Source organism: Xiphias gladius, chromosome 13 (genome assembly GCF_016859285.1).
Source record: "Xiphias gladius isolate SHS-SW01 ecotype Sanya breed wild chromosome 13, ASM1685928v1, whole genome shotgun sequence".
Classification (NCBI taxonomy): domain Eukaryota; kingdom Metazoa; phylum Chordata; class Actinopteri; order Istiophoriformes; family Xiphiidae; genus Xiphias; species Xiphias gladius.
The window spans coordinates 3,076,235-3,092,062 of record NC_053412.1 but is presented as its reverse complement, the minus strand read 5'-3'; the positions used below and the strand labels follow the sequence as shown (position 1 = coordinate 3,092,062).

Below are 15,828 nucleotides of genomic sequence, written 5' to 3'. Positions count from 1 at the left end.
ATGTATTTAAGTAGCTATTAGGAATATTAGTCCAGAATATTAGTGAAAAAGTTGAAAGATGTTTTTTATATCGTAAAATTCTCACAATATCCATTTTATAGCTAAACGATGCCTTTCGACACTGATTCAACAAAAATAAAATTCAGACCGGTTTTCAGTACTAAAAGTTTGGTGTCATATCTATAGACTTAACGATTTAAGGATTCAGTGCCCTAATTGACAGGTTATTTCTTAGTCTTGAAGAGTGGTTTCCTACTTTTTTGACTTGCTTGTGACACCTTGTCACAGACTGTGTATTTCAGTTCAACCAGACAGCGAGTGTTTCACAATAAAGCAATGATTAGATCATTAAAAATTCTAAAAACAAAAATCAGAAACAAAAACTGGAAGTACGTCAAAACTGTCCTGGAGAATTCTTGAGTGAGTTTTTCTTTGCACCACCAAGGCCCCAGGGGGGGAAATGACTCATATTTGCCCCGGGCCCTTGTAGCAGGTTCATTTGGCCCTGGAGTTCACAAAGTTTAATTTAAAAGAAAAGTTTGGGTAAATTTACTTTCTTTCCAAGAGTTCGATGAGAGGATTGGTTTTTCTGTCTGTGCCGTAGTTAACTGGGAATTGAACTACTGTTTTTTTAATGTTTATTTTTATTTGAAACTCGTCCTCCACTCCTTAATTTCCTGTTTGTTTTTAGAAGTTTAACTTTCACTAAATCATAGTGAATTTAGCGACGTTTCTGCTGAAACAAAATGGCGGCCTTCGCCTTTCTTCGGCGAGAAGTTTCTGGGTTAAATTCCTCGATGGATAAAATGACTGGCGCAGTACAAACTACGTGACACAGAGTTACTTCCGGCTTTACTTTACTTTCGGTTTGTTCTTCTTCTCATTTACAGCTTTCACTAGTTCTCGTCTCTATGACCTCGAATTGCTTTGAATATCAAGAGCAGAATCACCGATGTTTTCCGTGTCGTTTTGGTCGTTTTCATTTACTAAAGAAGATGTTGCCGCCGACGATTCTGGCCATTTTGTCTCTTGTCTCTCTGCCTCTAAACACAGTGGCAGCTCCCTCAGGCGAGTCTGCTATAATGCTAATTTTACTTTATGTGTATGTCTAGAAAATTATGACACATAGGTGAAGCCTGTCTGTGCGTATTTTGCATTATATTTTCTTCATGTTCAGTTTTAATTCTGTGGCCATACCCACGTCGAGATTAACCGTGGAGATATTAAAATAATTATTATTATCAATACGTATATCCTATTTATGAATCGATATTGAAAGAGCATTTCAATGGATATTCGTCTTCTAGAAAAAAAAACAGACTAACAGCCACTTACAGATACTGAAGACCAAGTACAGTTAAAGAGTTAAATGTGAGATAGTATACTTTGGGTTGCAACTACTGCTTTCGTTTTCATGATCGATTAATCTTCTAATTATTTTCTCGGTTAATCGTTTTGTCTATAAAATGCCTGTTATAATTTCCGTCAGCCAAGAGTTACTTCTTCAGATTTGAAAAAAAGGTTTTCACTTCACAATGATGCAAAACGAAGAAAATCCGCAAATCTTTGTGTTTGAGAAGCTGGAATGAGAGAAAGTGAATGAGCGGCTAAAACAATTCATCATTACCATAGTATCATTAATCGATTAACAATTAGTCGATTAGTCGACTAATTGTTCTCTGGTCTCGTTGTTTTTATTTTATTTTGCAGATATACCAGTCTACAAGAAAGTAGGTGACACAGTTGTCCTCTCACCAGGCTTGGTGACGGATCCCATCTCCACCATAACGTGGAAACACGGATCTGCCATTGCCATGGATTGGTACGATAACCACACTGACTCCTACCGACAATTTAAAGGTACATTCAGAGACTGAGTGTTGTTAAATTAATGGATTTCAATATATCAAGGGATTTTCAATGGCATTCCTTCATGGATCAGAGTTTTCCAATGGGAAAAACCCTTAGAATTAAAGGGTAACACTCTCAAATTAATTTGTTCATTTCAAGGTGTAAATTAAGGAGTTTGTTTTATGTGTTTTGTTTTTTCTTTTTTTTGTGTGTGTGTTTTCAAGTGTAAACCAGGTAACTTAAACACCAAATATCTTGAATGCAATCCCTGAATTTTCACCTCAATTGATACATTAAGTTCATTTTAAGATGCACGGTAAAAATAAGCCCTAAAATCATGCTGATAATCCAATAGATATATCTCAACATGTTATCCCATTATCTTTTCATCATTTCAATCAATTTTCATTCATCATTAACTTTGATCTGTCTGTACTGTGTTATAAAAACTGTTATTACTATTGTTATTATTATTATCATCATCATTATTATTATTATTATGAATAAATGTATGTAATAGGTTTAGTCCAGATGAATCAGTTAATGACCTGTAATAAAGGATGACTCTAACTGAGTAGATAATCCATTAAATATACCTGAATATACTGAAATACATGAATTTTTTCCTCAAAATCACATTAAAATGTATGTAATAAGTTTCCCAGATGGATCAGTTAATGGATGGTCATATATTTTGGGGGGTCAAAATCTCTAAAGGCTACTAAATATCATCAATGCAATCCCTTAAATTACACCTTAATTGAAACATTGAGGTCCATTTTGAGTGTAAACACTTTACTCAAAAAGGTTTAAGTAAATTTTACCCCTTAAAAACTCCTTAAATTGTGCATATAATCCCCACATGTATTGCAATCCATGAATTTAATTATTAATTATCCCGTTAAAATCCCAATTAAAAACCTTAATTACATAATTATTAAGGGGTAAATGAATGGAATTAAGATTGACTTTCATTGGGTTTCAGTCTAAGGGAACTCTAAACTTGACTTTTGTTGTTATACTGGAGATCACTAGAAATATCTTAACTACCTTGGGTCAAAAATTTACCGTACTACAAACAAGTTAACTGTTTAAAGTGCAGATTTCTCCAGCTGCCTGCTGTTTAGTGACAAACACTGGGAACCTGTTGCTCCTCTGAAAAACAAAAGACGAGTAAAGTTTAGCAGCTGAATCCAACCATGTCTGTGCATATTCTTAGATCGTGGTTTGCTGAATGGTTTAACTGGAGAGCTGACGATCAAAGGACTGACTCGAAACGACAGCGGCAGCTACACGTCGGAGATCAACAACCGAGTCACCAACAAGACTCAACTCCTGGTTATCTGTAAGTGGAGGAATTTTGTATGAAGTCTGGCCAACACAGGGGCTGATTGTTTTTCCTTTGAATACGTCAAATGTCTCCTTGTTTGTTCCTTTTTTCTATAAGCTCCTGTCTCTAAACCCACTGTCTCCACATGGTGTGGCGAAGATATGATCGAATGTATTTTGACCTGTGAAGCCGACACCACAGACGCTGAACCATTCACCTATACGTGGTGGTCAGGTGACGCGGTGCGGTTGGCATCAAGCAAGGAGTACTTTATAACAAAGGTATAAACCGGATAAAGGTGTTTGCGAGTGAATTTCATCGGTAACAGATAGACCATGTTGCAGGAATACACCAGAAACCAGTTTCCAAATTGAGCCACACATTCACGCATGAATTGGTGACTTCCAGCTCTTTTCTTGTCTACAGTGGCAGAATCCAAGCTGAGACTGAACACACATGCAGTGATTAAAAATTTCCCATAGTTAAAAAGCTCAGACTTGGCTCCAGATAATAGATAAATAAATAAATAAACACAATATACAATTAGAACAACACATCAGCAGGTTAGCATTGTCACTGTGACAAACTAACAAACTAACACCATCGACTGTTTATTGCAATGACCCTAACTTCTATTACTCACATTAACTGTGGTGGATGGAAACGGGCATTAAATGCTAATACTATTTTTCACTTAATTTCTAGCCGACGGAGGGGCCTTGGTTCAGCTGTGAGCTGCAAAACCCAGTCGGCTCCAAACGCAGTGAACAAGTCTTCAACCCCTTCACCCTTAGTGAGTTGTCACACCAACAAATATGTAGTTTAACATCACATTAAATGTCATAATGCATCTTAATGTTCTTTCTTCTGGAACATGGCAATGTACAGCGCATTGATAGTTGTTCTAATATGGTGAAAGTAGCATTTAAGATGTAAATGACAAGCTCTGAGTCTATTATTTTCTACACTGGGACTCCTCAGAGTGCATTATCACACGTTAGATCAGCTAACTACACTGGAATATGTTGGTTGTTTTATTTATTTGTTTGTTTCTTTATAGAGAATCAGGAAGTGAACTCCATCTTGGGCTTACTATTAGCAGCAGGGATTCTGTATTTCATCTTTTTAATATGCAAAAACATATATGAACAAAGAGGTAAGATGTCGTAAATGATTGTCTTGATTTCACCAAATATATCAGAATCATCAAATAAATCAGAATTACACAATAACACTTGATTATTAACGATGTATTTCAATGCGTTAACAAACATTTTTTCATCTTTAATACAGGAAGAGATGTTAATGCGACAAGGGAAGGTAAGATACTGCATCCTCTGTAAACACACTGAAAATACTCTTTAATAGTTTTGCAGATTTCTCATCTTTAGTCCATTTAAAATATGACTTGTAAAATCATTTTGTGTCTTTCATCCAACATTTTAAAGTTTTTAATACCTGAACTTTTACATCTACAAACCAGTCTTTCAAATGCGTTCAGAGCAACCTCACACTGGTGTTGAGCCTTTTTAATAAACTGGTGCAACTGTTAATTTGAACCGTTCAAGATTTTTTCAATTTTATTTTAAAATGTGACAAAAGTGCGACATAAAAGCTAAAACAATAAAGAAAATCAGAAGGGTAAAAAAAAAGCACTGTCATCAAGAGAAAACAGTTGTGATACGTAAAGTAAACTGTGGAGTTATTGATTGGGAAAACTGGGATGTGTTTTTGATATGTATTTAAAGATTTTTCTAAAGACTGGCCACCAGTCTGATCAGTTATGGTAATATTTTACCAACCACAATAACTGTAGAGAGGTGAGGATGCAGCAACTGTGCTCCAACCAAATTATTTCTACCGCTTCATTTAAAGTGAACGTTGTTGACAAAAGCATCGCTCGTTTGATTTCGTGGATCTACTTTCCCCACAGCTTTAACGCACTGTATGTACCATATACAGTAGGAGTGCTCATGTGCTTCTGCATCTACGTTTCGGGTGAATTCACCTTCACTTTCAAATAAGTGTCTTATTGATACGGTTAAATTGGGGAATTTATTAAGACCTCCTGGATCATTAGATCACTTGTGTAGCTTTCTTAGTCCCTGCTCTGCCTAAATACCTGCAATGAAACTGGTGAGTAAAATGTTACTGTAGCCAGCATCAAAAACTACAACAGAAAGAACCAGGTTGAAAACTACTAGTGTTTCTCATGAGCTGTTTCAACAGCATTATTAATGATAATATTAATGAGGGGCCTTGGTTCAGCTGTGAGCTGCAAAACCCAGTCGGCTCCAAACGCAGTGAACAAGTCTTCAACCCCTTCACCCTTAGTGAGTTGTCACACCAACAAATATCTAGTTTAACATCACATTAAATGTCATAATGCATCTTAATGTTCTTTCTTCTGAAACATGGCAATGTACAGCGCATTGATAGTTGTTCTAATATGGTGAAAGTAGCATTTAAGATGTAAATGACAAGCTCTGAGTCTATTATTTTCTACACTGGGACTCCTCAGAGTGCATTATCACACGTTAGATCAGCTAACTACACTGGAATACGTTGGTTGTTTTATTTATTTGTTTGTTTCTTTGTTTCTTTGTAGTGATTGAGAAAATCATGGTCTTCATCTTCATCTTAGAATTAGCAATCCAACTGATTGTGTGTATCCTCACTTCCATCTACATACACAAATACAAAAGCACAACAGGTAAGAAGCCATGAAAGATTGTATTTATTTCACTGCATTAAATATGTATTGGTGCATTATGATCACAAATATATTTAATCAGTCTTTGCCTCTAACTTACATTACATGTACATTTCTTTAGTTATGGTGTATCACTGTAAATTAACACGTGTAGGTTCCAGCAGCAGAGATGCCAAAAGGCACAAATGCATCCAGCAGCGAGCAGCAGGGGAGCTGATAAAGTTTGTGTCTTTGTGCGAATATCCTCTGATGCATGGGAGCTCCTGCATCAGCTGGTGGTTCTCTCCAAACGTTTCATGAACCTGCATAAAAGGATATTCAGGGGCGGCCCAGTCTAGATTAAAAGAATGCATGAATGAGAACTTTTGCATCTTACTGTGTTAGAAAGCTTTGCAGTGTGAGGGAGGTGGAAGAAAGCTACTGTAGTGATGCTGTTGATGCGTTGCCGAAATGTAAATGACAAGTGCAGTTCTATTATTTTCTACACTGGGACTCCTCAGAGTGCATTATCACACGTTAGATCAGCTAACTACACTGGAATACATTGGTTGTTTTATTTTTTTGTTTGTTTATTTGTTTCTTTTTAGGGATTTTGGATTTGAGCATCTTCATCTTCGCCTTAGTATTAACACTTGACAGGATTCCGTACAGAGTCTTTCTCATATACAAATACATAAACACAAGAAGAAGAGGTAAGAAGCCATGAAAGATTGTATTTATTTCACTGCATTAAATATGTACTGGTGCATTATCAGCATAAATACATTTAATCAATTTTGCCTCATGTTTCATGTCTGAAACCCTGTTTGTTGTGCTGCTGCCTGACTTGACCAGGATGCTGTTGTCAGAGAGATTTTTATATTTATGTAATCAAATAAATCAGAATTACACAATAACACTTGATTATTAACGATGTATTTCAATGCGTTAACAAACATTTTTTCATCTTTGATACAGGAGGAGATGTTAATGCGACAAGGGAAGGTAAGATACTGCATCCTCTGTAAACACACTGAAAATACTCTTTAATAGTTTTGCAGATTTCTCATCTTTAGTCCATTTAAAATATGACTATTATAAAATCATTTTGTGTCTTTCATCCAACATTTTAAAGTTTTTAATACCTGAACTTTTACATATACAAACAAACTTTTACATATTTATTTATTTGTTAGTTTCTTTGTTTCTTTTTAGGGATTTGGAAAATCAGGGCCTTTTTATCCAGCTTACAATTAGCAATCCTACTGATTGTGTGTATCATCTTTTCCATCTACATACACAAATACAAAGGCACAGCAGGTAAGAAGCCATGAAAGATTCCATTTATTTCACTGCATCAAATATGTATTGGTGCTATATGATCATAAATATATTTAATCAGTCTTTGCCTCTAACTTACATTACATGTACATTTCTTTAGTTATGGTGTATCACTGTAAATTAACGCGTGTAGGTTCCAGCAGCAGAGATGCCAAAAGGCACAAATGCATCCAGCAGCGAGCAGCAGGGGAGCTGATAAAGTTTGTGTCTTTGTGCGAATATCCTCTGATGCATGGGAGCTCCTGCATCAGCTGGTGGTTCTCTCCAAACGTTTCATGAACCTGCATAAAAGGATATTCAGGGGCGGCCTCACATACCATATAACTGTAGCGTCTGTAGTTTGATTCCAGCTGGGGACCTTTCCCGCCTCAATCCATTAGCGGCAAAACTGCTGGTTAAGTAGGTTTATTTAGATTGTTGACGTGTCTGAGTACATTTTATGAAAATAATATAAATAATATCAAATATCTAAAACCAAAATGAAAGTTCAAAAACAATAAACACGTTGTTACTGATTTTTTTCAATTTTTCTTTACAAAAGGCTGTAAATAAGAAACAAAAAGCAGGTTATTACACGATTACAGTGGTGGGAAAATAAGAGAGTTTTCAGTCTTGATTCAAGGGGTTAAGGTCTCCATCCATCTCTCTCAGATGAGGCCACACTGATCCATGAAGAGTTGCGCAGGTAACAGGCAGCAGTTCGCAGTCTGTCCTGGATGAAACAGGGAGCCAGTGAAATGAGGACAGAATTGGTGTTAATAATTGCAGTGGCTGCATTTTGGACTAGTGGGAGATTTTGAATGCTCCAGAGCAGAAGACCTAAGAAGAGCATGTTACGATGGTCCAGTCTAGATTAAAAGAATGCATGAATGAGAACTTTTGCATCTTACTGTGTTAGAAAGCTTTGCAGTGTGAGGGAGGTGGAAGAAAGCTACTGTAGTGATGCTGTTGATGTGCTGCCCAAATGTAAATGACAAGTGCAGTGACAAACATGTCCAGAAACTACAGAGACATTCTGTCTTTCTGTGTCTGTGTGTCTGAAATCTTTGAAGTTGTAAAAGAAAAAATCTTGAGAGTTCAATATTTAGAAGTTCAAGACCAGAGAAACCTTCATCTGCACTGCAGAGACTGTGGGAACATTGACTGTCAGAAACTCAAACCTGTGACTCTTGACATTTTATTCATGGATACTTCTCCACCTCTGAGAACATTCTGAGAGCGTTTGGCAAAACGTGAACCAAAGCAGAACTTGCCTGAGAATCATCACGTTTTTAAGTGTTCTTCTGTATCAGTGTAATCCAGTGATAGTTGTGTGTATGTCCATGGGTACATTACAAACAGGAACTGCTAATAGCTAATTCTAATAGCTATTAGCTATATAATAGCTAATAGCTGATTATACTTTCTGTTTACATCCTGCAAAGCATTATGGGAATTGTAATAAGTGAAAACAATAACAATAAAACTTTATAGGACATTTCATAAAAATAGATGCAAAAAAAAACAAGATAAAAGCGAGAAATAAGAACATTTCAGTTTATTTTAAAGAACAGCCAAACAGCAGTCATGTGCAAAAGCAGAGAACAAGTCTTCAACCCCTTCACCCTTAGTGAGTTGTCACACCAACAAATATCTAGTTTAACATCACATTAAATGTCATAATGCATCTTAATGTTCTTTCTTCTGAAACATGGCAATGTACAGCGCATTGATAGTTGTTCTAATATGGTGAAAGTAGCATTTAAGATGTAAATGACAAGCTCTGAGTCTATTATTTTCTACACTGGGACTCCTCAGAGTGCATTATCACACGTTAGATCAGCTAACTACACTGGAATACGTTGGTTGTTTTATTTATTTTATTTGTTTCTTTTTAGGGAGATGGGTTATGAGCTTCTTCATCGTGGCCTTACTATTAACACTCGAAAGGATTCCGTACAGAGTCTTTCTCATATACCAATACATATACACATACATATACACAAGAAGAAGAGGTAAGAAGCCATGAAAGATTGTATTTATTTCACTGCATTAAATATGTATTGGTGCATTATCATCACAAATGTATTTAATCAATTTTGCCTCATGTTTCATGTCTGAAACCCTGTTTGTTGTGCTGCTGCCTGACTTGACCAGGATGCTGTTGTCAGAGAGATTTTTATATTTATGTAATCAAATAAATCAGAATTACACAATAACACTTGATTATTAACGATGTATTTCAATGCGTTAACAAACATTTTTTCATCTTTGATACAGGAAGAGATGTTAATGCGACAAAGGAAGGTAAGATACTGCATCCTCTGTAAACACACTGAAAATACTCTTTAATAGTTTTGCAGATTTCTCATCTTTAGTCCATTTAAAATATGACTATTATAAAACCATTTTGTGTCTTTCATTCAACATTTTAAAGTTTTTAATACCTGAACTTTTACATCTACAAACCAGTCTTTCAAATGCGTTCAGAGCAACCTCACACTGGTGTTGAGCCTTTTTAATAAACTGGTGCAACTGTTAATTTGAACCGTTCAAGATTTTTTCAATTTCATTTAAAAATGTGACAAAAGTGCGACATAAAAGCTAAAACAATAAAGAAAATCAGAAGGGTAAAAAAAAAGCACTGTCATCAAGAGAAAACAGTTGTGATACGTAAAGTAAACTATGGAGTTATTGACTGGGAAAACTGGGATGTGTTTTTGATATGTATTTAAAGATTTTTCTAAAGACTGGCCACCAGTCTGATCAGTTATGGTAATATTTTACCAACCACAATAACTGTAGAGAGGTGAGGATGCAGCAACTGTGCTCCAACCAAATTATTTCTACCGCTTCATTTAAAGTGAACGTTGTTGACAAAAGCCTCGTTTGGATTTCGTGGATCTACTTTCCCCACAGCTTTAACGCACTGTATGTACCATATACAGTATGAGTGCTCATGTGCTTCTGCATCTACGTTTCGGGTGAATTCACCTTCACTTTCAAATAAGTGTCTTATTGATACGGTTAAATTGGGGAATTTATTAAGACCTCCTGGATCATTAGATCACTTGTGTAGCTTTCTTAGTCCCTGCTCTGCCTAAATACCTGCAATGAAACTGGTGAGTAAAATGTTACTGTAGCCAGCATCAAAAACTACAACAGAAAGAACCAGGTTGAAAACTACTAGTGTTTCTCATGAGCTGTTTCAACAGCATTATTAATGATAATATTAATGAGGGGCCTTGGTTCAGCTGTGAGCTGCAAAACCACGTCGGCTCCAAACGCAGTGAACAAGTCTTCAACCCCTTCACCCTTAGTGAGTTGTCACACCAACAAATATCTAGTTTAACATCACATTAAATGTCATAATGCATCTTAATGTTCTTTCTTCTGAAACATGGCAATGTACAGCGCATTGATAGTTGTTCTAATATGGTGAAAGTAGCATTTAAGATGTAAATGACAAGCTCTGAGTCTGTTATTTTCTACACTGGGACTCCTCAGAGTGCATTATCACACGTTAGATCAGCTAACTACACTGGAATACGTTGGTTGTTTTATTTATTTGTTTGTTTCTTTGTTTCTTTTTTTTCTTTGTAGTGATTGAGAAAATCAGGGCCTTTCTCTGCAGCTTAGAATTAGCAATCATACTGATTGTGTTTATCGCCTTTTCCATCTACATACACAAATACGAAGGCACAACAGGTAAGAAGCCATGAAAGATTGTATTTATTTCACTGCATTAAATATGTATTGGTGCATTATCATCACAAATATATTTAATCAGTCTTTGCCTCTAACTTACATTACATGTACATTTCTTTAGTTATGGTGTATCACTGTAAATTAACGCGTGTAGGTTCCAGCAGCAGAGATGCCAAAAGGCACAAATGCATCCAGCAGCGAGCAGCAGGGGAGCTGATAAAGTTTGTGTCTTTGTGCGAATATCCTCTGATGCATGGGAGCTCCTGCATCAGCTGGTGGTTCTCTCCAAACGTTTCATGAACCTGCATAAAAGGATATTCAGGGGCGGCCTCACATACCATATAACTGTAGCGTCTGTAGTTTGATTCCAGCTGGGGACCTTTCCCGCCTCAATCCATTAGCGGCAAAACTGCTGGTTAAGTAGGTTTATTTAGATTGTTGACGTGTCTGAGTATATTTTATGAAAATAATATAAATAATATCAAATATCTAAAACCAAAATGAAAGTTCAAAAACAATAAACACGTTGTTACTGATTTTTTTCAATTTTTCTTTACAAAAAGCTGTAAATAAGAAACAAAAAGCAGGTTATTACACAATTACAGTGGTGGGAAAATAAGAGAGTTTTCAGTCTTGATTCAAGGGGTTAAGGTCTCCATCCATCTCTCTCAGATGAGGCCACACTGATCCATGAAGAGTTGCGCAGGTAACAGGCAGCAGTTCGCAGTCTGTCCTGGATGAAACAGGGAGCCAGTGAAATGAGGACAGAATTGGTGTTAATAATTGCAGTGGCTGCATTTTGGACTAGTGGGAGATTTTGAATGCTCCAGAGCAGAAGACCTAAGAAGAGCATGTTACGATGGTCCAGTCTAGATTAAAAGAATGCATGAATGAGAACTTTTGCATCTTACTGTGTTAGAAAGCTTTGCAGTGTGAGGGAGGTGGAAGAAAGCTACTGTAGTGATGCTGTTGATGCGTTGCCGAAATGTAAATGACAAGTTCAGTTCTATTATTTTCTACACTGGGACTCCTCAGAGTGCATTATCACACGTTAGATCAGCTAACTACACTGGAATACGTTGGTTGTGTTACTTATTTGTTTGTTTCTTTTTAGGGATTTTGGATAAGAGCATCTTCATCGTGGCCTTATTATTAACACTTGACAGGATTCCGTACAGAGTCTTTATCATATACAAATACATAAACACAAGAAGAAGAGGTAAGAAGCCATGAAAGATTGTATTTATTTCACTGCATTAAATATGTATTGGTGCATTATGATCACAAATGTATTTAATCAATTTTGCCTCATGTTTCATGTCTGAAACCCTGTTTGTTGTGCTGCTGCCTGACTTGACCAGGATGCTGTTGTCAGAGAGATTTTTATATTTATGTAATCAAATAAATCAGAATTACACAATAACACTTGATTATTAACGATGTATTTCAATGCGTTAACAAACATTTTTTCATCTTTAATACAGGAAGAGATGTTAATGCGACAAAGGAAGGTAAGATACTGCATCCTCTGTAAACACACTGAAAATACTCTTTAATAGTTTTGCAGATTTCTCATCTTTAGTCCATTTAAAATATGACTATTATAAAACCATTTTGTGTCTTTCATTCAACATTTTAAAGTTTTTAATACCTGAACTTTTACATCTACAAACCAGTCTTTCAAATGCGTTCAGAGCAACCTCACACTGGTGTTGAGCCTTTTAATAAACTGGTGGAACTGTTAATTTGGACCATTCAAGATTTTTTCAATTTCATTTAAAAATGTGACAAAAGTGCGACATAAAATCTAAAATAATAAAGAAAATCAGAAGGGTAAAAAAAAAGCACTGTCATCAAGAGAAAACAGTTGTGATACGTAAAGTAAACTATGGAGTTATTGACTGGGAAAACTGGGATGTGTTTTTGATATGTATTTAAAGATTTTTCTAAAGACTGGCCACCAGTCTGATCAGTTATGGTAATATTTTAGCAACCACAATAACTGTAGAGAGGTGAGGATGCAGCAACTGTGCTCCAACCAAATTATTTCTACCGCTTCATTTAAAGTGAACGTTGTTGACAAAAGCCTCGTTTGGATTTCGTGGATCTACTTTCCCCACAGCTTTAACGCACTGTATGTACCATATACAGTATGAGTGCTCATGTGCTTCTGCATCTACGTTTCGGGTGAATTCACCTTCACTCTCAAATAAGTGTCTTGTTGATATGGTTAAATTGGGGAATTTATTAACTAGTAGTTTTTTCTTGAACCTTTTCAACAGTTGTACAGTAGAATTTACACTGAGTGACAGATGTATGGTGGTTGTGGCGATTCTTATATTATTTGACAGAGAGATCAGAGATGATGTCAAGGGACCAAGAAACAGCCAACCAGAACCAACCAGGGGATAATCAGTCAGCAGATCCACAAGACAACCAAGAGGCATCAATCCAGGATCGGACATCGGTTGTGTCCCAATATACCAACAACGTTACTGGTGAATAAAATATTATTAATACAAATACCATTTTTTACGTGGCCATTTTGAACAAGACTTTATGATCAGCGGATCTACAGAAAACTTATCTGCTAATATTTTCAATAATCGAAAAATTGTTCTCCTTATTTTTTTATATTCCAAACATTTGCTGGTTCCAGCTTCTCAAATGTGAGGATTTGATGCTTTTCTTTCTAATACATGATAGTAAACTGAAAATCTTCTGTTTTTGGAATGTTGGCCTGACAAAACAAGACATTCAATGACGTCATCAGGACATTTTTTACTATTTTCTGACATTTTATAGACAAAATTCAGGAAAAAACAACTGGCAGATGAATCGACTATTTTTTAAAATCGTTTGTCGCAGCTCTAGAAACTTTTGAAATGGAACCGTGTGGAAGATGCTTTGTGGCCATGACTATTCTTTTACTTTGTCTTTTGACAGAGAGGTCAACAACCTTTTCAGAGGTCCAAGAAACATCTGCTCAGGGCCCAACATCTGTTGCGTCCCCAGAAACAAGGAAGGAAACCGGTGGGTTAAACTTGATCATACCAAATAAGACAGACTCCCAAAACTACAACATGAAAACCCCCATAGGTACAGAGTCGTGTGTACCTGACGAAAAGCCAGTTTGGGCTCGAAACACTGGACTTTTACGACTGTAATATCATAGGAAATTTAAAGGGAGTGTTTAATAGAGTCAGAATTCACAGTCACAGTTTTTTTGTACTCAGCATCTGAACAAGAACAATGTGTGTTTTTCCCACTGGCTGCTTGGATGTGACATTTATTTTTTCATTTGGCAGTGGGTTTAGAGGACCGAGAAACTTCCACCTGAAACCTGCTGTGTCCTTGGACCCTTGTAACAACAGTGAACAAGAAGTTGGCACCGTGTTTCACATGTATTGCGATGTTGACAAATGTTGTGTAATTTGAGAGAGAAGTCGGCGATGATGTCAGGTGGCCAAGAAACAGCCAACCAGGACCAACCGGTGGACAATCGGGCAGCGGATCCACATGATGAGAGCCAAAGCTGAAGCACTTTTGTCTCTCCGTGCACGAGTATGCCAAAGGATCTCAGGGGTTTCCTCACTGTAGGTAACTGCTATGGGCAGGTTTAGTCCGTGCAAAGGATGCGACAGGTGCTACAAGCAGGGTTAAACGCAGACCGCTGGGTCCAGGACTGAACCAAATGATGGTTTGGTCTCATTCTGTATGTATTATAGGGCGTTCCTGTGGAGGGGCACAAAATATGGGAGCGGGGAACGGAAATCTATACAAGCAGCCGCTGCGCCTGACGTGACCACGTGCTGAAATGTCATGTCTGAGAAACGCGGGACACATTCGGAGACAGGGAGACGGACACACGGAGTGAAACGCAAATCAAAAGGTTAATTACTAAGCTACTTTATCGCAGCTCTCAGTTCAGCGCAACCCAAGACAAAAGAGCAGTGCTACACTGAAAGTGACTGTGTGTCTTTGCTGTCTGGTACTGCCCATGCCCTACCGTTCCCTATCTGTCCACCAGAGGTCCTCACACACTCTGTTACTTAAGCAGCTGTGTTTACGTGTGTGCTGACTTCATAGGATGTGTGTTAACACGGATGACACAGTCCTGACAGCACATTTTTCTAAGGCGTAATGATTTAGATTGTTGGCTGAACAAAACAACCAATGTGAAGTTGTCACTTCGGACTCTGGGAAGGTTTGCTGGAAATGTTTTTATCGATTCCTCAAATCAATTTCAATTCAAATCCACTTTGTTTATGTTGCACCAGATCATAACGGAGGTTATCTCAGGGCACTTTTCACATAGAGCAGGTCTGGACCGGACTCTTTACAGTCACATTTACAGAGACCCAACATTCCCCCATGAGCCAGCACTTGGCGACACTGGCCATGAAAAACTTCCTTTATTTGCTTCCTCATAAATGAAGTAAATAACTGATATCTCTGTATATTAATTTACAATGAAAATATCTGCAAAAGATGGTTGAGCTCAGAGCTGTTGAATGGCTGAAATGAGCCGCTGTGAAAAATGTCGATGTGTTTTTGTGGAAAACTAAAGGGTTCTCCTTTCTCTGAAGGTCTTCATGACCAAACGCTCAGATAATAAATTTGGTGCAAACGAGATAAGTGTGCGGATGTTTTGATCTTTTTTCATTGCCGTTCTTTGCTTCCAGCACTTTCTTGTTTTTGGTAAAGGAACTTAAATGTCGTTACTGTTTGAAGTGAGTATGAAGGATGGGGACGACACAGGGACCATTTTCTGCACAATGAGCACATTTATTTTGATACCAAGCACATTTTGCTGAGAACACGTCTGTACCTCTACTGAAGTAAGGTTTCCAGTGTTGCACTGCTACTTCAACTAAAATATGAAGACTTCTCCCTCCCCTGTCCAGGTATGTAGCTGACTGGCTAC

At 37.1% G+C, this 15,828-nt stretch overlaps 1 protein-coding gene across 12 annotated transcripts; it reads left to right on the top strand.

Moving 5' to 3' along the window:
- The first annotated feature begins 872 nt into the window (after window positions 1–872).
- LOC120798047 lies at window positions 873–15,517 on the top strand. Of its 12 annotated transcripts, XM_040142002.1 has the most exons (19): window positions 873–1,068; window positions 1,711–1,860; window positions 3,071–3,196; window positions 3,299–3,462; window positions 3,887–3,974; window positions 4,242–4,337; window positions 4,475–4,501; window positions 5,790–5,894; window positions 6,482–6,586; window positions 6,852–6,878; window positions 7,089–7,193; window positions 9,092–9,208; window positions 9,474–9,500; window positions 10,797–10,901; window positions 12,016–12,120; window positions 12,386–12,412; window positions 13,253–13,399; window positions 13,848–13,934; window positions 14,210–15,517. In XM_040142002.1, the coding sequence occupies exons 1-19, from the start codon at window positions 912–914 to the stop codon at window positions 14,239–14,241; spliced, it is 1,797 nt and encodes a 598-aa protein (XP_039997936.1). In that variant the 5' UTR covers window positions 873–911; the 3' UTR covers window positions 14,242–15,517. The 12 variants fall into 12 exon arrangements, with proteins under 12 accessions (XP_039997936.1, XP_039997935.1, XP_039997937.1 ...); XM_040142001.1 differs by having other exon boundaries at window positions 13,848–15,517; XM_040142003.1 differs by lacking the exon at window positions 6,482–6,586 and having other exon boundaries at window positions 13,848–15,517.
- The last annotated feature ends 311 nt before the right edge of the window (window positions 15,518–15,828 follow it).

Coding starts and splice junctions, on each gene's coding strand:
- LOC120798047 (XM_040142001.1), top strand. CDS start 912: ATGACCTCGAATTGCTTTGAATATCAAGAGCAGAATCACCGATGTTTT. Junction 4,502..5,789: donor TGTTAATGCGACAAGGGAAG/GTAAGATACTGC, acceptor GTTTCTTTGTAG/TGATTGAGAAAATCATGGTC. Junction 6,587..6,851: donor CATAAACACAAGAAGAAGAG/GTAAGAAGCCAT, acceptor TCTTTGATACAG/GAGGAGATGTTAATGCGACA.